The sequence below is a fragment of the Schistocerca cancellata genome, chromosome 6 (assembly GCF_023864275.1).
Source record: "Schistocerca cancellata isolate TAMUIC-IGC-003103 chromosome 6, iqSchCanc2.1, whole genome shotgun sequence".
Classification (NCBI taxonomy): domain Eukaryota; kingdom Metazoa; phylum Arthropoda; class Insecta; order Orthoptera; family Acrididae; genus Schistocerca; species Schistocerca cancellata.
In genome coordinates this window covers 595,078,539-595,104,184 of record NC_064631.1, presented here as the reverse complement: position 1 = coordinate 595,104,184, position 25,646 = coordinate 595,078,539, and the positions used below count along the sequence as shown (strand labels likewise).

The 25,646-nt window shown below is 38.6% G+C and overlaps 3 protein-coding genes across 6 annotated transcripts in view; 2 read left to right on the top strand and 1 right to left on the bottom strand.

The window, feature by feature from the left end:
- Window positions 1-15,146, bottom strand: part of LOC126088587 (bifunctional polynucleotide phosphatase/kinase) — an 82,670-nt gene extending 67,524 nt beyond the window's left edge. Inside the window, exons 1-3 of one of the 3 annotated variants that reach the window (XM_049906791.1) lie at window positions 14,502-15,146; window positions 3,828-4,228; window positions 1,164-1,481 (exon numbers count right to left, since the gene is read on the bottom strand). In XM_049906791.1, coding sequence (XP_049762748.1) covers window positions 1,164-1,481; window positions 3,828-4,228; window positions 14,502-14,640 — 858 coding nt within the window. In that variant the 5' untranslated portion in view covers window positions 14,641-15,146. The remainder of the gene's footprint in view (window positions 1-1,163; window positions 1,482-3,827; window positions 4,229-14,501) is intronic. The other 2 variants (XM_049906790.1, XM_049906793.1) reach the window with 2 other exon arrangements.
- A 493-nt stretch (window positions 15,147-15,639) lies between these two features.
- LOC126088619 (GSK-3-binding protein FRAT2-like) lies at window positions 15,640-17,263 on the top strand. Its single transcript, XM_049906849.1, has one exon. It carries the CDS (start codon window positions 15,754-15,756, stop codon window positions 16,213-16,215), a length of 462 nt encoding a protein of 153 aa, XP_049762806.1. The 5' UTR covers window positions 15,640-15,753; the 3' UTR covers window positions 16,216-17,263.
- A 141-nt stretch (window positions 17,264-17,404) lies between these two features.
- The window catches only part of LOC126088618 (xaa-Pro dipeptidase), an 884,445-nt gene continuing 876,203 nt past the window's right edge, over window positions 17,405-25,646 (top strand). Inside the window, exon 1 of one of the 2 annotated variants that reach the window (XM_049906848.1) lies at window positions 17,405-17,495. In XM_049906848.1, the coding sequence (XP_049762805.1) occupies window positions 17,476-17,495 (20 nt within the window). In that variant the 5' untranslated portion in view covers window positions 17,405-17,475. Of the gene's footprint in view, window positions 17,496-20,630; window positions 20,675-25,646 lie in introns of those variants that run through there. The other variant, XM_049906847.1, reaches the window with a different exon arrangement.

Below are 25,646 nucleotides of genomic sequence, written 5' to 3'. Positions count from 1 at the left end.
CAGCTATTTACACAGTAAACTTTGAAGTAGGTTGCCACAGAGAGATGCCGTATGAAAGAATGAATATTTGTCTAAACGAATTTAACAAACAGGACTCCAGAGTTCCTATATCCACTCAGAAAAATAGTGTAGAGCAGACTCAACCTCACAAAGCAGTAACCTGATGGGTAAAACAGCTGTAAGATATCAGAACAATAATACACGACACACAAGCTAAAATGTGAGAAAATTTGAAAACATCAAGCACTTCTAGGTTAATATTCAGTACACCAATTTGCTCTGGATGTCTTCACACCTTAATCTTACAAATGTATCTTGGAAGTCTCATGTAAATTTTACAAAATCATTTAAAAGTTCGTCCAGTCCGAACTTCAAATCATGTAAGCAGTTAAGTGGGCATAACAACAGGAGACAACATGATATTGTAAAACATCACTCCAAACGAGAATGATTTCTTGTCTGTTAATTCTATGCAGTAGTTGTTCTTGTTATTGTACCAGGACTTCGCATGGCTGTTGCATTCTCGCAACCTCACTGGCATGGCTTTCTTCCTATGAAGATATTTTAAGAAAATAGTTTATCCTGGTATGTTTGCCAACATTTACGACTAAAACGATCAAACTCATGAGAATATTGGGAACTGAGCAGCCACTTCTGCAAAGAAGGATGAGCGAGTGTTACAAAAGATTGCAGCAACATGTTGGACCAACATAACAGTTTTTCTTTTCTGAAGAATAAGTGTAAACAGTGAAGAAAGCTAAGATGCATAGTGGTTCAGAGTCCACATTAAACTGTAGGTCTCACTGTAACTGTTGTACAAAAGCAAGAGCCTGTAAGCACTGTGGTCTTCAAACAAATCTTTGGGTTGAGGACATGAAAGCATCTTTACCTTTCCTAGACATAATATGTTGCTTGATTGTATAGTGAAATGACAGTTTCACAAAAGCAAGTTTAATATTTTATAGTGCATTTTGTTTGCATTAATTAACAGGTCTTTGAAATGAATCCCTCCAGTAATGGCTGAATTAACAAAAGAGTACAGCTTACAGATACTTATACTTAACCATAACAAGTGTTTGGGTACCCACATCACATCAAATAACTTCCTTGTCCAATAACATTTAATACACCAATGACCACAGGAAAAAAAAACTGGATTCTACCTTTTCGACTAAAACATTCCACATAGCAGGTGCTGGCTTTCTGTAGATACCTTTCCCAGTTGATATAAAAACTTGCACTGGAACACCAAGCCTTGAAATAATGTTTCTAATTTTACTTTTGAAATCTTCAATTTTCACTTTCCCCTTAGAAATGCCAGCCTGATTTGTGAAAAATACTATTTTAAAGCCAGAACTCCACAAATGTTTCAGTTTTCCAGGCACCTCAATGAATGATATTTTCCAGTCATCATTGTCTTTTGGGAAGACACGACCAGATTTTGTGAGGATAATAGTTCCGTCTACATCATAACCAGCTATCTGAAAATAGCAACAATAATAAACGCAGATTAATTGACAATCCAAGTTAGATATCTTACATACAACAACATGAACACCTGCCTACTGATAAAAGACACACACAATCCACAAGAAATTGCAGCATATTTTTGTGTATCTACCTAATAAATTTGTACAAAATAAATAATTGTGACTATTTTTGCATTGCACAAGGCATGGTTGAAAAAAAAATGTTGCTAATAGGATACAAAGGCTGAAAAGGACTTGCCCATTGCCTACAAAGGTCATTGACTGCACCACTGACAAATTTTCCAGTCAGTACTTCACAGACTGATACAAGTGTTTCGACTTGGTATCGCAACAACAGCTTTTGTTTCAATGTCACTGCTTCTTTACTGAATATTAGCTGGCTATTAAAAAGCAACAAATTCCATAAGATAGACATTACAACTGTTTTATTTTTGAAACTTTACAAACTCCTTGCATATGAAATGTATTTTAATTATGGATACAAAGAACAGATGACACAGGGACACGTTGCAAGACAATTCAGTCAAAACCCTGTGTTATGAGAAAGGATGGAATATTATGGTTTCACATCCCACTGACAATATCACAATGGACAAGCCCATGTTCATATTGTGCTGGATTAGGGAAGGACATCTGCCTCCTCCTTTTCAAAGGGACCGCCCTGGAATTAACTTCAATTAATTATGGAAACCAGGAAAGCTACAAAATGTGGAGCAGTTACAGATATGAAACCAATTCCATCCAAATGCAAATCCAGAGCCTTAACTGCTATGACATCCATTTCCTCTCAACTCACATCATTCGTTAATATGGGATTTTTGTCAAATTTTGGCACCTGAGACTTAAAGTGTTAAGAAAACTTGCTTTTTGCATGGCATTACATGTCCAACCAAGCACAATAGAGCCAGTCATTTCGGAAGGCGACCAAGCATCGAACCATTCTGTGCGTCCTCTGCTGCTAAACCCCAGCAGGCAATGAGATTTGGCCTTCACAGAGACAACTTGTCAAAAGTAGCACTGAATGGCAATAAATCTCTTCTCCAGACTACGGTGTGACACTACTTCAGTGGCTCTGCCATTCTGTTCATTGCTGTCCGCAGCAAATCTTTTGTCTTTGCAATGAAGTAGGTACCAGCCTCCTCACTGCTACCACATGTGAGCTCCCTCTAGCTCAGGGGCATGTTTTGAAAAGTAATGCACCACAGACTGCTTATAAAATCCTGTCAACTGGAGCAATATTCATGCTGAATAGATAGAACAGAATGGTGGCTACTAATCAGAAAACAGTGAACACAGCCATAGTTATTGAGAAAGAAAAAATAATAATATAGTTTTAAAACTAATCTATTACTCAAGTTTTTCCCATAAATAAAAATTATCGTCACAGTATCATGCCTTGCGCCAAGCACGAAATTCAACACTCCTGCATCTCAATCACATAGAAATTTACAGCTCCTGTAGTGGAACAGAACTGAAAGCACGCAATGGCAAAAGTTCTGTGTGGGCAACAATGTCAATTAAGCAAATGTCAATGTGAATGGATTACGGTCCTGGCTGAACTTCGCATGATGCTGCCTGAAACAATGAGTTCTATGCTGATACGAGTGACCTGATAAGAACCAGCCTTACGTACATTACAAAAGAATCTCCCACTAGAGAAAGCAAATGCTGGCATTACAGTAAAACACTAGATTTGATATGACAACTGACTGCAAAATTATATCCGGGATCAATATCAGAAATGACTCACTCACAACAACGTACTTCAAATTCAAAACTGAAGATTTTCTAGGAAATGAGTAGTGATGATGTTCCAGTGCCAAACAATACAAATGGATTGCACTGCAACTAGCTGTGATCCATGACTCATTGACATCCTAGTTCATGATGACAAGGACATACATTTAAAATACATATGGAAAACATAAGTTATGTCTTTCAGGAAATTGGAAACTATTTTCTTATAACAAAACAAATTATTTGAAAATTGTGTTATGAGCAGAACAAACAATATTTCATCTCCAGCACAGAAATTAAATCGCATGCACAGAATGAGAATCTGTTGAAACATAGGATGTTAATAAAATTCTGGATGATTAGGCAGAAGTCTCCCTTACATACAACAACTACTGTGGGCAATTTTACAGGAAGCAGTTTTTGACAAATATATTATTCCACACACTAATTTATATGATATATGAGTGATGTCAGTTTTCAAGACAAATCACAATGTTGACAGTAGTAGTAACAACAGGAACAGTAGTTTTAGTAACATTAAAATGCTGCACATGTGGTGACTGAGTAAGATAAAGCTTTTAATTCTCTTTTTCTCCTTACCTTTGAACTGCCTTTACATCCTTTGCTTGTAAGAATTATAAGTTTGTTATTATCTATATATTCCCATTTGTCCTCAGAACATGGTGTCACTTCAGTTGATAATGCATCCTTCCCATCATTCACTCTTTGGCTTGTATAAAAGTCCTCACACAATCTTTTTGCTGGCTGGCAGGGATGTTCTGCATCCCTTTTAATTCCTTTATGCAGTGAAACACTGCCACCACCTTTAGCATAAAATCTGACTGTGTGTGCATACTGACCAAGCAGGAATTCCAGTACATCCCCTTCTTTCAATGTATATGTTTCATTCTTCTTCAGTGCTAGTCCATTAACAGCTGAATTATTACTACCCAACTGTTTTACTTTCACTTCTTTTGATGAACTGTCTGCTAGGAGGCATACTGAACACAGAAAAAGTAAAAAAAATAAATAAATAATTTACATCAACAACGAAGTCCTCTCTCTCTCTCTCTCTCTCTCTCTCTCTCTCTCACACACACACATGCTCACACACAGAAGTTAGTAAGTAGTTTTAATTACAACCTCGAAAAGTAGTGCAGCATACCACTATGGGAATTTAAAAGAGGCAGCAAATGTCACAACATTCCATGCTGAGTAAGTGGAAGTATATGGCAACAATGTACAGTCATTTAACGTAGTGGTTAGTTGGTACAAGATGTTGCAGTGTGGTCAAATATGTTTCAACAATGAAGAATAAAATGGCAAATCACATCTGTATGAAGAACTGGGAATCCCATGAGACGTGGAGGGCCTGTTGCTTGAAGTTCAGCACAACAGAACTGAGACCATAGTGAAAAAAGTGAAGATCAGTCATGCATCCATTTTTAACATTCCATCTGAAAGGGTGAGGTTTCGCTGCTGCTCACACTCCATTCCAAAAGCTCACCAAGCTCTAAATGACTTCTATAGCTACCTTGACTTCTATACCTACGTAATCACCATGGACAGGTGCTGACATCCTGAGACAAATCAGTAAAACAAGCAGTGCAAACTAGTAGACTCATCACAACTACCAAAAACAAGTGAAGACCCAACCATCATTAGACAAGGTAAAGCTTTTTTTTCTTTTTCTTTCTTTTTAAGTGCTGCAGTTAGTGCCAACAGATTATGCTGATAAGGCTTACACCAACACAGGATTATGCTAACAAAAGCCTTGGCAAGACTGGAAGAGGCTGTCTGTCAAAACAAAGTGTCAAGGAAAGCCGTGTTTTTGCTCCACAACATCCCAGCTCTTTCAACACAGTCACGCATGCTGCTTCCTTGGCTATCAAATTTTGCTTCACCCCATATATTCACCTGAGATGGCACCATGTGAATTCTTCCTGTTTCCTCAGATGAAGAAACTACTGTGTGGCAGACATTTACAGAATGACAACTAGTTGATTTTTGACATGCAACATTTCCTGGACATCCAAAATGCTACCTTCTATAACTAAGATCTCCACCAAGTCATCCACTGTTGGGAAAATTGCTTCATATTGAAGAGTGAATGTTGTTGTTGTTGTTGTTGTTGTTGTGGTCTTCAGTCCTGAGACTGGTTTGATGCAGCTCTCCATGTTACTCTATCCTGTGCAAGCTTCTTCATCTCCCAGTACCTACTGCAGCATACATCCTTCTGAATCTGCTTAGTGTATTCATCTCTTGGTCTCCCTCTACGATTTTTACCCTCCACGCTGCCCTCCAATACTAAATTGGTGATTCCTTGATGCCTCAGAACATGTCCTACCAACCGATCCCTTCTTCTAGTCAAGTTGTGCCACAAACTTCTCTTCTCCCCAATCCTATTCAGTACCTCCTCATTAGTTATGTGATCTACCCATCTAACCTTCAGCATTCTTCTGTAGCACCACATTTCGAAAGCTTCTATTCGCTTCTTGTCCAAACTATTTATCGTCCATGTTTCACTTCCATACATGACTACACTCCATACAAATACTTTCAGAAACAACTTCCTGACACTTAAATCTATACTCGATGTTAACAAATTTCTCTTCTTCAGAAACGCTTTCCTTGCCATTGCCAGTCTACATTTTATATCCTCTCTACTTCGACCATCATCAGTTATTTTGCTCCCCAAATAGCAAAACTCCTTTACTACTTTAAGTGTCTCATTTCCTAATTTAACTCCCTCAGTGTCACCCAACTTAATTCGACTACATTCCATTATCCGAAGAGTGAATATGCAGAGGAATAATAGCAATGGTAGCAGCTTGAATCCCCCCCCCCCCCCCCCCGAGGAGATAATTAAAACTTTATGACTACTTGTCATATGTACTCACATACACAATCCCCTCTGACACAGCAAACTGAAGTATGCATCCAAACCACAGATTAGCTCAAAATGCAGCAAATTTGTCACAGTAGATGAGAAAATTAACTCTACCAAATAATTAATTAAGTCTTCATGAAACACTGTTTGACAAGACTAGTAATATGAAGTAAAATAAAACTTCAGTTGGTTTCATACAATCAGCCATACAATGTACTGCAAGAGTTGAATGTAAACTTTCAGGAAACTGTTAACTTCACGAATGAAGCAAAACAGTGAATTACAATTTCATAAATTTGGTGAAATCACTGTCTATTCATACACTCATCCATCCACCCTGTTACACGGATCAAACCATGAAGAAGCATCTTCACTGATGCAGTAACAGTCAATTTAGACATTAGCACAGAGAATCTGTTTGAGGCCATATTAATAATTAACTGTGAGTAAACTTACTATTTATGTTTACTTTGCTTAAATTTCAAAAAATGAAATGAATCAAAGTGATGCTACCTTTCGAAAAAATAAAATGATACTTTTTTTATTATATTCAACAGCCACTGTTTGTATCCTAATTGTTAGCATAATGTACACACAACCAAAAGCACTTTTCAAACATTGGTTTTAACTGACAGTCTCAGGAGCCGCTCATCACATGATTATCCTAGCCCCATCAGTACAAACAGGGCTGACTAGTTTGTTGAAGTTCACAGAGAGATTAGCATTAGTAGCAATGAAGCAACTATAAGCAAGAGTACAAAGGGCTAATAAAGTAAACACAAAAGTTTATGAGTTCTGTAACATAAGCAGCCTGCCATATCAACCAACAGCTGGAAATGCTTAGCTGCTGCACAGAACTCTACAAATTCTCACTCACGTTTACATCAAAAGCTACTCAAGTTTTGGAAAAGGTCATCAGTAGGATAGTTAGAAATGGTATAAATAAATAAATACATAGATACACAAATAAATTAAATACAGATAACATATTTGGAATCTGCACAATATGCTGCAACAGTATGGTGTACCTTACAACAAACATTTTGAGGAGGCTCATAGATATGCACAGAGGGTATGTCATAACTCTTTAAACACTCAGCTCTGGCCAAGAACATGTAGAGGGACTCTGCCTCAAGTTTAGAAATGGTTCAAATGGCTCTGAGCACTATGGGCCTTAACATCTGAGGTCATCAGTCTCCTAGAACGTAGAACTACTTCAACCTAATTAACCCAAGGACATCACAAACATCCACGCCCGAGCCAGGATTCGAACCTGCGACTGTAGCAGTCGCGCAGTTCCGGACTGAAGCGCCTAAAACCGCTCGGCTCAAGTTTAGAAGAATAGTTGACCATGCACTGGCCAGAAACATACTTAGAACACTTTGTAAGGAGAGGGACCCTTCAAGTTATAGTCTCTAAAGCAACTACTAAACAAACAATGACTGCTTCGTAAAAGACGTAAAACAAAGTGCAGAGAGATATGGCACATGAAATAGATTTAGCTGTCAGAAGGGCAATGTGTGAAGCCTTCAACAACTAATGTGGCAGAATCTTACTGAAAGATTCCCCCCCCCCCCCCCCCCCCCGAAAATAACTAACTAATTAATTAAAAAAATAAAATAAAATACTTACAAGTAGATAGGTTGCAGAGCCACCAAAATTAGTGTACAGATGCTCATGAATGACACTTGAATTCAAACAGAGCAGCAAAGCAAAAGAAGAAATTCTGAATTCCATGTTCAAATGTTCCTTTGCAGAAGAAAGCGCACGAGTGTTGCCCACAGCTGATACTGCCAAAACAGGACAAAGCTCCAGGATCTTATGGGGTCCTGTCAGATATTACATGGAATTGGTGGCTGAATAAACCCCCTTTTAATCATAATACAAACTAAATTCCTCAAATGAAAAATCGTGCGCAGATGCTGAAAGAAAGTACAGCTTGCTCCTGTCTACAAGAAGGGTAGCAAATATGATTCACAAAACTATTGTCCAATATAATCAACATTTATCTGTTGTATAATATGAGGACACACCTGAGCTCAAACATAATGAAGTGCAATGATTCACGTCAAACAACATGGATTTTTTTTTTCACATGACATCATGAAAGCTAAGTATCAAGGCAATCAGATGGATACAGTATTTCTTGAGTCGCAACATGCATGTGACTCAGTACCACACCAGCACTTAATGCGTTACTACAAACGGCGTTAAAAAAGAAACGTGCCCGAGGCATAAAAACAGAAACCAGTACCACTTGTCACACTGTGACACAAGGCGGTGAATGGCTGTCTCATAAAATTCCCGGGACTGTGATGTTAACCAGTTCCGCACTTACAGCTGGACGTCGTCATCCGAGGTGAATCGTTTGCCCCTCAGATTGTTTGACCAATGTGCCCCCCTTCTGAGTCACTTCCTGCAGCACGGGACAACAGTGAACGCCCAGGGTTACTCGCAAACCTTGACCACCCTCCACCAAGTGATCAAATCAAAACAACCATGCAATCTCACCCATGGGGTCATACTGCTCCATGACAATGCAAAGCCTCATACAGCCAACACAGTCGCGGCACTCCAGCGGAATTTCAAATGGGAGGTTCTTGACCCCTTCCATACAGTCTGGACCTCTCTCCCTGTGATTACGCCAAACAATTCACCTCAGACGACAACATCCATCTGTACGTGCAGAACTGGTTAACATTGCAGCCCCAGGAATTTTAAGAGACAGCCATTCACCGCCTTGTGTCATAGTGGGACAAGTGTCTCAACAGCCAGGGTCATTACTTCTAACATACAGGCACTGGTTTCTGTAATTATGGCTTCAGCTTGTTTCTTTTTGAACGCCCCTTATATGTGGGGTGCCGAACGACAATTGTTGATTGGATTGAGGATTCCAGAATGAAATTTTTCACTCTGCAGTGTAGTGTGTGCTAATATGAAACTTCCTCTTGATTAAATCTGTGTGCCAGACCGGTGTCAAACTCTGGACATTTGCCTTTCACGGGGAAGTGCTCTACTGTTTGGGCTACCCGAGCACGACTCACAACCCATCCCCTCCACCAGTATCTCGTCTCCTACATTCCTAACTTCACAGAAGTAGAGTTGGGAGAATGGGTCATGAGTTGTGCTTGGGTATCTCAGTTGGCAAAGGCAAAGGTACCAAGTTCAAGTCTTGGCCTGGCACACAGTTTTAATACGCCAGGAAGTTTCATATCAGCATACAGTGGTTAAGCCATGTCTCTGCAGTATCCCTTCTTCCAGAAGTGCTAGTCTTGTAAAGATCGCAGGAGAAATTCTGTCATGTTAGGATGGTAGGAAACAAGGAACAGGCAGAAGTAAGAGCTGTGAGGATAGGTCATGAGCTGAGCTTGGGTAGCTCAGTAGGATTGAGGATTTCTTGAAAGTGGGGGGGGGGGGGGGGGGGGGGAGACATTGCATGTTGTTTTTGATGGAGGGTCACTGCCTGATGTAGAAGTAATTCCAGGCACGCCCTAGTAAAACGTGTTGGGATCCTTACTGTTCCTGTTGTGTATAAATGACTTGATAGAAAACATCAAATGTAACTTCAGACTTTTTGCACATGTTGATGACTATGACAACACAATATCAGAAAAAAGCTCCACAAATACTGATACATATATTGATAAGATTATAAACTGATGGAAAAAAATTGCAACACCAAGCAGTTGTATGAAATAAACAAAAGGTGTCACTCCCTGTATCTGAAAGACGACATCTATTCCAATTTCACACTAGTTGCACAACAGCGGCACTAGTAGCACCACTATGAGGTGGCAAATCAGGTTTGCTTTATTTACACTGTAAAAGTCGTGAATGTTAGCTACCTTTGAGACTGAATGTGGTGAGTTTATGTTAGCCAAGAATGCCTTTAAGGTGACAAAGATGCCATCATCAACACCAGACAGACACCATTATCAACAACTCACAGAGTTTGAACAAGGTCATGAAATAGAACTATGACAAGCTGCATGTTCCTTCTCCAATACTGCAGGAATACTTGGCATGAATGGAGCCACTATACAAGACTGCTGGCAGCAGTGGTTATGGGAATATACGGTCACAAGAAGACCGGGCTCTAGATGGCCACATGGCACTATCTAGAAAGAAAACCTGCTTTTTCGGAGTATTGCTCTGGCGCACTGTACTGCATCTGAGGCAGCAATCTGAGTAGCAGTTGGCACCACAGTGATGCAACGAACTGTTACAAATTGTTTACTTCAAGAACAGATCCAATCCAGACCCCAAACCACCGCCATTTGTGACTTCGGTAGTTTCAAGACAGAGCTCATTGGACAGCAAGATGCAGGCCTATTGTGTTTTCTGGTGAAAGCTGGTTCTGCCTCGGTACGAGTGATGGCCGTGTGTTGGTTAGGAGGACGCCAGTTCAGAGCCAGCAACAATTTGTCTCTGTGCCACACACACTGGACCTAACCTTTAGTTATAGGTAGGGATTCAATTTTGTACGACAGCAGTTGTGGTTATCCCATGCACCTTGACTGCAAATTTATACGTTAGTTTGGTGATTTGAAATGTTGTGCTGCCATTCATGAACAGCATTCCAGAGAATAATGCTCGCCCATCTATCGTTGCTGTAGCTCAACTTGTTCTACAGCATGTCAACATGTTGCTTTGGCCTGCTCTATCACTATATCTGCCTCCAAGAGAGCACATATGGGACATCAGACAACATCTCCAGAGTCATCCACAAACAGGATTAAACAACCTTGTAATGACTGACCAAGTGCAACAGGCATGGAACTCTGTTCCACAAACTGACATCCAGCACCTGCACACAAGATGCACCCATGTTTACATGCTTACATTCAACATTCTGATGGTTACAATGGTTATAATGTACCAGCATTTCACACTTGCAGTGGCTTACCTTGTGCTTACATTAATTTGTCACATTGCAATGTTAATCACTCAAATATGTTACCTAGACAAATGCACTCTAAAAAAATTACTCTGCATTAATTATTTTTGGCTGTTGCAATTTTTTTCTGTCAGTATAAAATGGTGAAAATGTTCAGAAATGTAAAATTGCACATTCCTCAAAATGCAAAAATATAGTATTGTATTGCCGTAAGGAGCCAACTGGATTCAGTTAATTCATACAAGACATGGCATTATTTATTTACTTTCGACAATAATATTAGGACGCGCTGTTCAGCTTTTACCCAAAAAAAGATGATAAAATAGTGATACGCAGCATCACTGTTAGATATGTAATTTGCGGTTCCGTTCCTGTTGCCGAAATAACCTGTACGTTGGGCTCAGTCATAGGTACAACAGGTTGTAGACTTTGGTTCTGTGTAGGATATTGAGAAAATGCAATCAATCTTCAAATAATACTGCTTACAAGACACTTGTTCCACACATCCTAGAATACTGCGAAATAGTAAAGCCAAACAGGACTAACAGGAGATGTTGACTGTACACACTGAAAAAACAAGCCAGATGTATTTTCACCCACGGGAATGCTGAAAAATGTGAAATGGCAAGCATTTAAAGACAAGCATCAACTATCTTCGGAAAGCTTACAAACAAATTTTCAAGAACCAGTATTAAGTGAGGAATCTAGGAAAATACTGCAGCCCCCCCCCCCCCCTACAAATCACTCTCATAAAGACCGAAGACAAGATTAGCTTCAGTACAGTGTGATCTAGGAAAATACCACAGCCCCCCCCCCCCTACAAATCACTCCCATAGAGACCAACAACCATGCAAGATTAGCCTCAGTACACTGTGCACAGAGGCATTTAAACAATATTTCCCATGTGAATGGCATGGAATGAAATCCTTCTACGTGGTGCAATAAGAATTGCCCACTGCCTTGCACTTCACAATGGTTTGCAGAGTATGGATGTAGATATCAGATATCTGCATGAAACAAATAAGAACAGAAACACTCTAGTTGTCACCGCAAAGCTTTAGATTAACATCAAAACATCTTAACAATGCCAAAAATTCATGTTTAAATTCAGGAACTGAAACAGAAAGAAAAATTAAAAGGGAAATAAAACTTAATTTTAAATGGTCCTAAAAAACAAACAGAACACTGCACAGATAAACTGTACACTTGTCCCTGTTTTTCAGCTTTACTAAAGCTATTAATTCAGCACTGAATTTATACTTTGCAAGGTTCGTGAAATGTTTATGGGTTCTTAACAGATAGCATGTTGCAAGTTACACTGTGAACAGTAACACTGCCATTCTGTTCCCCCCCCCCTTTTCCATTTTTTATAAATGACTCTCAATAAATGTACATATGCAACAAAATGGTCATCAAAAGACTTGTCTATTACGTAACACATCTTTTTGCATTTACATTGTAATTTGAGATATGCGTGATAATAAGAAGGGTGTTAAATATGGAGCAAGTGTAGACCTCTGGCTATGCTGTTGTTCAACCTGTTTCTAAAAACTTAAATCCATATTAACATTTTTTGGGTTCGCCAGCTCATGACATTATCACCTTCCAACCTAACCTAGAGATTACGCAACAGTTCACTTTGTCATCGCAGTCAAGATTTTCAAGGGGAACACTAAGATACTCAGATTATACCAGTAAGCAACAAGCACATGGTAGTAACTTTAGTTCAAAGATGCCTCAAGACACAAAAATGAACTCTATGAACTATTATTAAGAATAAGACAGGAACCACATATTATTGTAAAATATATTTAGATTTACTACCACTCCATTCACAGATGGGGCACAGGACTATAATTTGTATGTATTATCAGTAGGCTAGCCCAGTTTTACTTTCTTGGTCTAGGATAATGATATACCTAGTAGCCAATAAACATTTGTAGAATTTACCTAACATTTTTTGTAATATGCCGTGTAAGTTTTAGCTTCAAATTCTGTGTCTTTCTTCTAGTGTTTGCCCGAGATGAAACAATAGCACAGATAAGTTAGGATGGAGATACGCATCATCTATGGCCCTGTTTAAGGAACTGTTTTGGTATTTAGCTGAAGCACTTGGTAAAATATTTTACAATCTACACCAAAATGCTCCAGTGTTGCAGGAAAGAAACAAAAACCCTAATGTCAACATTTATTTAGACACAAGAAACCTCACCCGATATTAGTGTTTCATATACCATAAGGGTTTTTTTTTTATATCGGGTGCCACAGCAACAAATTTATTGAAAGGCAATTCCATTCTCCACTTTGCCTGTACCACGATCACAGTCGTTTACTTCACATGATGAGAAAATTTTGGCGATATTCCATTTTCAAGTACTTACTCACATATTTGTATATTATATACACCCACATGGGCAACTGTGTAAACCTACAAGTGTATAAGCAAGCACTTGAAAATGGAACATAGCTGAAATCTTCTGATCTTGGAGATCATATTACAGACAAAGAAGGAAAATAATATTGTCTGTTTCACACATATGCAGAGTGTAATTATAAGAATCTGAATGTTGAAAAATACTTCAGGTATTTTGTGCCAAGTAAGTGAGAAAACAGCTGCTTGTTTGTTCACTGTTGACATCAGCACTGACTCCTCAAAATACACCATGGTAGCTTACTACAGTATAGTAAGTCCTGTTTGAGTGTAAATAATGTAGGAGTAAGGGTAACAACTCACCGAATGGTGTAGGAGATGAGTCGCTGACAGGCGCATAAACAAAACTGAAAACTTGTTACATTTTGGACAAAACTATTTTTGAGTTAGAACACAAATACACATGTATGCGTACTGTATCTCTGATTAAAAATATCCTTCTGGATGCTAACATGTTTTCAGTCTTGTTCTCTCTCTCTCTCTCTCTCTCTCTCTCACTCACTCTATGCTCAAGTTACTGTTTGTCTTTTACTTTAGAATCGACTAACAATACCTCAGATATAAAATAATTCTTTTGGTCCATGAGTAGTCTACGTAACATTGGCTGACAACACAAATACTACACAATAGACAATTATCATCTAGTTAGCACTTAAATGGACTCTGCCTTACCCACGAATCTATTTCTGAGGTTAAAGGGGAATCTATTTCTGAGGTTAAAGGGCAGAATCCCATCTTTGATGGAATTAATCACATGGGTGAAAATCCGCTTCTACTTCATTACATTCTGTTCCACTGCACGTTACACCCTATCACATATCGTACTCTGAATACTTCGTTATCCTGTTTACAGACAGTAAACAATACGTTGGCTCAAGAACTTAGCCTCAACGAAGGAAGACATGGACAAGGATCCTTCATGTACAATACGGCTTAAAGAAAAACGCTGTAAACTGTTGCACTTTACATTAATTTAAGCAAATATAAAAAAAATCCCGGATAACGACGAAGGAAAATGTGGAGGCAACTAGGTAGTAAATGTCAATGAACAAGTACCTTGATTTCTGGAGCATCTAGTGTCCGTAATTCTTGTCCGAGGCCCTCTTCCTAAGATAACCTCTTCGCCTTGAGGTAAGGAAATAGGATCGTGGAGATTATCTTCAGAATACAAAAAGCATTCGTTCCCGGTACTCATTGCTGTTACTTAAACAGTCTTATTTCCGTGTTTTGTATATAATTCGTATTGCCCACCATGTGTAAGTTGTTATCAGAGATACTACGCAACGCTTCAACGTATTCTAATAACTTTCTCCAGAAAGCACTAAACAATAATTATTGTGTGGTACAAAAAACTGTAAATAATAACAGCCTAATCTTTCGGACCAATTATTTTTCTTTCTTTTCACTAAAATTTCACCATGAAGTGGGATAATGTCAAGACAATTAATTAAAACAAAAAAATAAAGGTTTTGAAATCTTTCAGATGAAATCTGTTAAATATTTGGTCCCAATTCCATGTTTAATTTCTGAACATTCTTACAATTACCGTATCTGCCTACTGTCTGCACCTCAAGCGAGATAATTTATGGTAAAGCCGAAAATTCATATTATCGTAGGTAACTGAATTATTAATACACATTGGTAAATCTCAACAATGAAAATATTTAAGTTTAATATTCTTCTAGAAACATCTTAGTTGACTATTACGCGACGAAATTTAGAAAGTTAAAACGTACAGGTTATTTCGGCAACAGGAACGGAACCACAAATTACATATCTAACAGTGATGCTGCGTATCACTATTTTATCATCTTTTTTTGGGTAAAAGCTGAACAGCGCATCCTAATATTATTGTCGAAAGTAAATAAATAATGCCACGTCTGTTTATAACGACACGTTCCTCTCTGACGTCACAGTGATATGACGTTAAGGCACGAGTAACCTTGAGCGTGTATCCTTCCGCAACCTTTGTTCCAATTTCTTGTTTACATCTATCATGTACTCGATGCTCAACGAGTAATCTGTTAATCAAAATTAAGTAGAATACCGTTTATATGAAACGTTTTCTCCTATTCATAAATTGGTTTTTAAAAACTCACATTAATGGCCATTGTTTACTAGGACTATTTTGTGCGCGAGGCGCTCGCCGTACTCGCGTTTCAGAATCAAAACAATAACACAGACGGAGCCTCCCGGTTTGACCCATTCACTAGCGAGACGTGGGAGAAAGAACGTGTTGTCGGTTTTACTAGTGCCTTGCTGCAGTTTTGTTTACTAATTCCTCGAAAAGTTTCGGGAATAGTTAGTAATGCCAAGTAAAGAAGAGATGTGTATTCTGTCTGGCAATAACGGTTCCACAACGCAAGATTTCATGGCACGAGATATGGAAGAGCTCGTGTCAGAAATCAAGGAAAACCTTCGCCTTTCTGGTTTAAAGACGAGGTCGTCATTTTCGCTTCACAAGTCTCGAGCATCACCATACAGGATACCGAGCAGAAGTTGGAGCGATTCAACTTGTGATGGCTGCTTAAAATCTGGCAACAGCTGTAGTGGTCATACGTGCCTCACTGTCAACAGGAAGTCCTCGAAATCTACGGATGCTTCAACTGACGATCCGTATGAAATGCTGCAGGAGCTTCTGCGTGATGGAAGTCTTATCAAGGAAGCAGTTCGGCGGTTGCAGAAGGGACTGTCTCCAAAGCAGAGGTACTTCTACGACTCCGACGAGGATGTATGCAGTCCGCTTCGAATGTGCCATCTGGAGATTTGACTTTACCGAAACTGCAGAAATAGTCCTTTCTGGAGTGACGGGTGTACAAATTGTGAAGTGCAGGCGTATGTCGTTAGTCAAAACAGTTGGTGTTGCGTATACGAGCTGTAGCGTTACGCTGAAAGTATCGAAATTCTGGAGGTGTGCAGGCATTGAGTGAATTATTTCTTCGTATATCCTGAATGAAAACGTGGATTACGCTTAATTTTTCTGTGTCTTTCAACTATTATTAACCTATGAATGTTGTACGCTTATGAAATGTGGAAAAATATCTTCTATTTCCATCGATTGTATACTAGTTGCAGTACATTACATCTGTGTAGTTGATGTGTATATTTGTTTTAAAACGAGTGAGAGGATGAATCTATAAAAATGTTTGTATTTATAAAGTATTTAAAAGTGAATGTGTGATGTTCGACAAGGTTGACATTCCCGTCTTGTTCAGTACTGACGTAAGTTGCCGATAATTTTTCATTTATTGTATTGTCATTGATCTCATTAAATCAATGCAATGTTCTTGTTTCGAAAGCTTAATGCTACAATTTGAAGTTTAACTTAGTTTGTGGCGTCAGTGTCTTTGTGTGTTTCTCTCATACTCATAGTTGTGATTTCTCAGTCATATGTGTGTTGGATACAGTATTTAAAATGCACACGTTTCTCCTAATGTAAGAGTAAGAGCTTGTAGGGTGAGAAGAAATTCTCGTAAATGTTAAAGGGTCGCTTTAACGAGTTTTTTCTTTCTGATAACCAGTATTGTTATGTGGACAATATAAAATCTTAAACTAGCGTGGCACTTGTTAAAAACAAGTCGAATGTTCTGTCCGAAATAAGATTTTGCCGTTTCTTTAATTGTTGCTGTCATTTTGTTCCAGCTTTCTACTGTTAATTTCAGAACGTGTTTTGTATGTGTCGGTTTCAGATTGAAAAGGATTATACAGTTTTATGACAAGGATTTAATTATGAAAGTCCATGTATTTACTGTGCATGTTTTAGTGCATAGAATCCATTGTTCATTATTGAACAGAAACATTAAAACGTATTATTTTGACTTCGTTGTAAATTCTTTAAATCCCCTAATCTCCCTGTAGTGTATCTTGTGTTCCTCAGTCATGTTGTGCGTGTGTGCAGTCTTCGAACTTTACCCAGGATTAGTGTTTATTTTATCTAATCTTTCTAGAGATAAAAGTTTCATATATGAAGAGTCGTGAACATTTCAAACAACCCGCGCTGTAGCGTCAGCTGTTTCTGTACGTTCTCAACATGGCTGCTGACGGACAAGTGTAAGTTTTCTCTCTCTCTCTTTAACGCTGTATATGCTATTCATTGTTTTATTTTAATTTACTCCAGACGAGATATTTTGATTAGGTGAATTCTAAGATTCTTTGAACGTATTGTTAGATGTAGCGAGGTTTTTACTGAATTCGCCACGCATTTATGCTGCGCCACTGGCAATAACATACTTTTCCAGTGAATTATTCAAAGTATTTCAGAACTTTTGGTGATCGAGTTTTGATAGAGGTAGATTTTGTATATGACTTGCTTGTATTATGGCACGATTGTAAGATGACATTGTAAACCTATCATTCAACTGTAGGCGACGTGTGGCTGGTGATTCATGGCCATGGACTACTGACAGTACTATCTTGCACTTATGTGGCCATGTGTGTAGGGTAAGGTTGATTGTTTTATGCGGTCAGCTTTTTTTTTTTTTTTTTTTTTTTTCATGGATAGCGACTGAAGTTATTGTGGCACATGAAATGCAATTTGTTTTACGTCAGGTGATACACAGAAGTGATACTTACTCAAGACGCACAGATTTTTTTGTTTTGTTTCATTTTTGTGGAGGTTAAGCACAGTACAACTACAAATAGAGCATTCAAAATTTGATAGGGTTATCTCACCATACTTTCGTCAAGTTTTACTACAGTTATTGAGAAACATTTCAATGTGTTTAGGAATTGGAAATTTGTCACCGTTAGCGGTGGTATTATTTTGAAAGAGAGTTGTCATGGTAATCAAGAGTTGTGTTGACAGAAGCGGAATGCATTAATTTATGGGTGCTTTATGTTCTTTCCACCTAGTCTCTTGCTTTCTGATGCAGGGATTCATTTCTGTTGTTTACGTGTATCTACAGCTTCTTAATAGGGATACACTCACGTATCAAGAAATACAAATATTTCCGTTTTTCAGTTTCTGCATGAGCGAGATTGTGGAAAAAATATTGGCGCGTCCAAACACTGTAACTTTGATGCTTGCAAGTGACATTATTTTGATAAATCTGTTAACGGAAAGTTCTGTGCTTTGTTATTCATCTATCCATGGGGCTCAACAGTATTCCAGGTATCACGTTTCAAGTATTCACGTGGTGTTCAATTGCCCTGCCAACGTGAAGTAAATACATTCGCACAAGTGTAAACTGTGTCTTGAGAGACATTTTTGGCATGGAAGGTAAATTTTTGACCACTTGCTGACATTGGTATACAGATATGACGGAATTCTCAGATTGTGACTTAAATTATTGTATTGCCGTGCTGTAACCAAGAACATAGTTAGCAGTACTCTTGCGTATTTAATTAGTGTCACAGATATGAGATTGTGATGAATATGATTCAACAATTTTTCACGTAGCATTACTGTAACGCTACTAGCTACAAGGTGACTCACGCCTCTTCAATAAGAGACAGTTGGTTGGTGTGCTCTACGGGCCCGAAGGTAAATTCTCCAAAATTACCTGGCTGTTAACACTTGTTTTAGTAAATACATCCAGGAACTCATAAAAAAATAGCATGAGGAATTTTTGACATGTATCTTCGAAGAAATGTAAGTTCCAAAATGTATCTCTCGACTGCTGACTTATAGTTAACACACAGACGTAGTGACTCTCACAGGCATGAAAGTATCTTCGCACCGGATGGGAAATACGCACAGGAGCGTAAACAATGCCTTTGCATTCCTGACAAATTTTAGCCGGGTAAGGTTCAGTACTTGTCAAAAGTGACGCAACCGTGCCAGCACCAAACTGAACAGTAAAAAAGAAATACAGTTCTGTACCTTTATTCGGTGCAAGGAAGGATCTCATGTAAAGCGCCACATACACTTTTCCTTTTTATGTAGGCTATATAATATTTTCTTGTCATGTAGCGTAAACAGAAGTATGCAAATCTGAAGACCTTGTAAATGTACCAACGTGTTTCATGTAAAGAAGTGAATTAAATTGTCGCTGCACGATAGATACGTCAAAAAAATCCTTTGTTTTCAGTTTTTTACATGACTTTAGGTTATGTCATAAATATAGCCAACTTTAGATAGGGCTAACATGTTTTACACAAATGTTGAATTAACGCATTTAAACATCACAGTAAATTTCGTGGGCATATGCATTCACATCCATTATAAGATACTATCTTTACAGTAAATTTACATGACTACCCTGCGATTCATACTCGAGTGCCTGGCAGATGGACGTTAGGTAGGGTTTGTTTTTTTCGTGTAGTTAGTATCTGAATAGCACCTCGTAAGTGACACCTGTCTCCAAAATATTTTCCTTAAACCATACATGTGCAGAAGAAAATAGGCACACAACCCCATCTGTATCAATCTTAGCCAGTATTTAGTTCCACTAGCAAAAAGTTAATATGTTTTGCCTATGTAAATCAAAATGATACAGCTAAATAGTAACACTTGTATCAGAAGACATGCGCTGCCAAACAAAGGCTCTCACCTAACTTTCAGGTTAGCCTCCTCATTTTGGTCCTGATTACAGTGATCGGAATCATATAGATGGGTGTCGAACTTGCTCTTGCTAACCTAAATAATCTCAATTGATGGTTTCTGCGATACACCCGGCTGTATTTCTGCTTAGTGTCTCACATTGTACTTCTCACATGTATACCATCCTTTTTTTCTAGTCATAATAAGCAGATTTCGGAAACTGTTATTAAATTACTGTGTAGTCTACAGTAGCTAGGCGCTCTTCTATGCCGAAGCTCATTCTTTCATGATAAATGCACGAAGATTTGTCTGAATATTGCCTGTCAGTATTGTAATGCCTCCAGAGCACGAAAAATTGACGATTAACAATGATGTTTCGTGTACAGTATTGGCACAGTTAGCTTCTTGTTTTGAGTTTTTCAAGTAGGAAGTAAACATTACAGCAAATGAGATTTCCCATGCGTGTGTGCTTGTAAGCACAATGTTTCATATCTGGGTAATATTCAGAATATTTAAATGTCTGGTTTTTTTCTATCATCGTTCGAGGTACGGAAAGAAGATTGATTTCTTTTGTGTTGCATCACTGTTCTTTGACACACCTTCCCATTATACACGAGCACCGACGTTGCAACGGTTCAGTGTTGGTAGCAAGTTTTCAGTTTTTGTTAGGCTGTTAACGTAACAGCAAGGTGTTATTGTGTGTGCTGTTGTTGGAAAACATGCTGTCACATAAAACCCACGACAGCAGGTAATTGTAGGCTAATTCGTAGCGAGAATATTCAACGTTAGTCAGCAATACGGAAATAATGTGCTAAACTAACTTATAACTGCAATTGATCCTAAATACTGCACCAGTACGCTATTTGATATGTAATGGCTCTAAGCTTTTGTGACAAAAATGAGAGTAGTACGCCGACAAACGACAGCAACCGTCTTAGAGCAGATGCTTGCAATTTTTGTAGTTTTACCGGTTCTTCAATTTTCGCCATTTTTCCTTGCAACACACTTAGTATAATTATCTCGTAACGATGATACAGACTCTTTTTCGCTTTCGATGTTGAACCGCGCTATTAAAAATACAAAAAGAGTAGTCGAAGTTTTTGACCTGGCAGGCATCATTTTGAGATGATGGACTTAGTCGGCGCCAAAACAGATGGGATTGAGAGTCCTACAGGTATTACCTTCAACTTGAGCACAATTAATCTTTGTCTTGAAGTGGGAAATGTCATCAAACTTCTATGTAGATCTGTGAAGTGATTTCAAGTGACCCAACGTTTTCTTTTTTATCTGCCCATCTATGTCTTACCTTTCTGCAAATTACACATTTTGTGTGTGTGTGTGTGTGTGTGTGAGAGAGAGAGAGAGAGAGAGAGAGAGAGAGAGAGACAGGTGTATTCGAATATACATAAATCTGACGTGTTTTCAGACTACAGTTACCTCATTTAGTTTTCCAATTTAAGTGCGTTGTTTCTCGCAGAAATTTTACTTACCTACCTGCTTATTGTGACTCATACAAGAAGCAGATACATCAAAATATGACCCGTATATCAGGATGCATATTTCTGCTTCAGTAGCAGACTATTCCATGTTACACATACCGAAGTAATGTTGATAAGAGACTGGACTTGCATGTGGAGGGAGGGCGCTTCAGATCCGCGTTCAGCTATGCAAATTTATGTTTCCTACATTGCAGAAGGTAAATACCAGGTGGTTCACTTGGAAAGGGCATGACTGAGTTCCTTCCCCATTCATGTCAGTTCGAGGTTGTTCTCCGTGTCTAGACCGTCATCGACGGGAAGAAAAGAAACCTTGTCATACTTTTCGGTGCGTTATTATGATGATAGAAAAACAAAAACTAACTTAATTGGCTATAAATCGGACATACCCAGTGGGCAGGATTATTAAGTTTCCAGTTTACTGTAGATTTGACAATGAAGGTGTATTGTGGTTACCCCACAGTAACCTTTTGGTTAATGTTAGTTGAACCAATATTGTTTCCATTTACAATGTGTAACCGCCTCTTCTTACTGAAGTAAGTTATTTCCAAGCCTGAACAAACTATGAAAAAGACATTGCTGAATTGCTGGACTTCTTGTTTTCCTTCCCAACTGCACATGTTTCTTTTTTGTTTTTGTTTTTTCTTTTTTTTTCGTGCGAGGTTGTGCTAAGATCTCACATGATATTTTCGTGGGTAGGCATAATGACCCCTTTTTTTTATAAAGAAAATAAGAATCTATTCCTTTTATCATTTTCCTTGTTTCATTGGTGAAAGAGTATTCATCAGTTATAAGTAGACTTATTTAGTCATCACCCACGGCATGGTTGAATACTCTTCACGCTTCTGGACTTCTATGTCGTAGCAACTTTCTAGAAGAGCAGGTGTACGGTGAAATGGAGCGTAGGTTCGACTCTTATCAACAGTATCACGATTTTGTTGCGTTCATCAATTTCACTTCACCCCTTTATGGATCAGAAATGGTTTTGAGTAGTCACTGTACGACTTTTAATCCTTTTTTTCCCCCCAATGATTTCATATTTCAGTATGGAAAATAGTAAAATTAGGTCCTATTGTCGGTTACCTAAAAAAACAGAATATACATGTAGGATGATATTGACACATCCTTTAAGAGCTCCTAGTAGATAAATTTCCAAATCATATCCTTCACGCTTGTTAATTGCTGCTGGTAATACATAACCCAAAACACTCCGAGAAGGAAATTTATGGATAGTGTTTTACCGCACTTACTATATTTGTCGCAAGAGACGTCAAGCTTGTGCAAGAGTTGTCATCTTGTTCACTTCTTTCAGCCACTGATGTCACTCAAGGATTTTAGTTCCAGATACGTAACTCAGTTCATAGTAGACCTATGAAAGGTGTACTCTAGCACGGACGGAGGGGGGATGCCCATAGTTTGAAGAGAGGCGGATCATTTAATGAATGCTGACTAGCAAGTGCATCCAGAGCCATTTGCCTTGAAACATGGAATATAAATTTATCCATCTCTCCATCATTACTAAGCGATTATACGCCATAATACAGTGTCTGCAAAATCTGCTTACAGTTCGCCATATCCTGGAACTATGCTATTTTTCGTTGACTTACAGAACCACATCAGAAGTGTATCTCATACTTTACATAGGTCACGAACTCTCGAATAAAGTAAGGATTCGCATTTTCAAATGATGTTGTGGTCTTCAGTCCAGAGACTGGTTTGATGCAGCTCTCCATGCTACTCTATCCCGTGCAAGCCTCTTCAATTTCCAGTACTTACTGCAACCTACATCCTTCAGAATATGCTTAGTGTATTCATCTCTTGGTCTCCCTCTACGATTTTTACCCTCCACGCTGCCCTCCAATACTAAATTGGTGATCCCATAATGCTTCAGAATGTGTCCTACCAGCCGATCCCTTCTTCTAGTCAAGTTGTGCCACAAATTTCTCTTCTCTCCAATTCTGTGCAGTACCTCCTCATAAGTTATGTGATCTACCCATCTAATCTTCAGCATTCTTCTGTAGCACCACATTTCGAAAGCTTTATTCTCTTCCTGTCAAAACTATTTATCGTCCATGTTTCACTTCCATACATGGCTACACTCCATACAAATACTTTCAGAAACGACTTCCTGACACTTAAAGCTACACTCGAAATTATCAAATTTCTCTTCTTCAGAAACGCTTTCCTTGCCATTGCCATTCTACATTTTATATCCTCTCTACTTCGTCCACCATCAGTTATTTTGCTCCCCAAATAGCAAAACTCATTTACTACTTTAAGTGTCTCATTTACTAATCTAATTCCCTCAGCATCGCCCAACTTAATTCGACTACCTTCCATTATCCTCGTTTTACTTTTGTTGATGTTCATCTTATATCCTCCTTTCAAGACACTGCCCATTCTGTCCAACTGCTCTTCCAAGTACTTTGCTGTCTCTGACAGAATTACAATGTCATCGAAAAACCTCAACGTTTTTATTTCTTCTCCATGGATTTTAATACCTACTCAGAATTTTTCTTTTGTTTCCTTTACTCCTTGTTCCATATACAGATTGAATAACATCGGGTATAGACTACAACCCTGTCTCAGTCCCTTCCCGACCACTGCTTCCCTTTCATGCCCCTCGACTCTTGTAACAGCCGTCTGGTTTCTGTACAAATTGTAAATAGCCTTTCACTCCCTGTATTTTACCCCTGCTACCTTCAGAATTTGAAATAGAATATTCCAGTCAACATTATCACAAGCTTTCTGTAAGTCTACAAATGCTAGAAATGTTGGTTTGCCTTTCCTTAATCTATCTTCTAAGATAAGTCGTAGAGTCAGTATTGCCTCACGTGTTCCAATATTTCTACGGAATCCAAACTGATCTTCCCCAAGGTCGGCTTCTACCAGGTTTTCCATTCATCTGTAAAAATTCGCATAAGTATTTTGCAGCCGTGACGTATTAAACTGATAGTTCGGTAATTTTCACATCTGTCTTTCTTTGGGATTGGAATTATTATATTCTCCTTGAAATCTGAGGGTATTTCGTCCTTTGTCATACATCTTGCTCACCAGATGGTAGAGTTTTGTCAGGACTGGCTCTCCCAAGGCTGTCAGTAGTTCTAATGGAATGTTGTCTACTCCCGAGGCCTTGTTTCGACTCAGGTCTTTCAATACTCTGTCAAACTCTTCATGCAGTATCATATCTCCCATTTCATCTTCATCTACATCCTCTTCCATTTCCATAATATTGTCCTCAAGTACATCGCCCTTGTATATACCCTCTATATACTCCTTCCACCTTTCTGCTTTCCCTTCCTTGTTTGAACCAGGTTTCCATCTAAGCTCTTGATATTCATACAAGTGGTTCTCTTTTCTCCAAAGGTCTCTTTAATTTTCCTGTAGGCAGTATTTATCTTACCCTTAGTGAGATATGCCTCTACACTTTACATTTGTCCTCTAGCCATTTTGCACTTCCTGTCGATCTCATTTTTGAGACGTTAGTATTCCTTTTTGCCTGCTTCATTTACTGCATTTTTATATTTTCTCCTTTCATCAATTAAATTCAATATCTCTTCTGTTGCCCAAGGATTTCTATTAGCCATAATCTTTTTACCTACTTGATCCTCTGCTGCCTTCACTATTTCACTCCTCAAAGCTACCCATTCTTCTTCTACTGTATTTGTTTCCCCCATTCCTGTCAATCGTTCTCTTATGCTATCCCTGAACTTCTCTACAACGTCTGGTTCTGTCAGTTTATCCAAGTCCCATCTTCATAAATTCTCACCTTTCTGCAGTTTCTTCAGTTTTAATCTACAGTTCATAATAACAGATTTTCAAATATGAAATAGCAATTTCAGTGCCGAGTACATTACTGACGCCATCAATTTACAGTTAGCCTTGCATTCGGTGTATCATCTTCTACATTTCCTTCAAACTGTAACATCAATACGTTTGAAAGGTAACATCTTTTTTACTCCAAAATGAAATTTTCACTCCGCAGTGGAGTGTGCGCTGATATGAAACTTCCTGCCAGATTAAAACTGTGTGCCAGACCGAGACTCGAACTCGGGACCTTTGCCTTTTGCAGGCAAGTGCTCTGCCAACTGAGCTACCCAAGCACGACCCACGATCTGTCCTCACAGCTTTAATTCCGCCAGTACCTCGTCTGCTACCTCCAAACTTCACTGAAACGCTCCTGCGAACCTAGCACTTCTGGAAGAAAGGGTATTGTGGAAACAT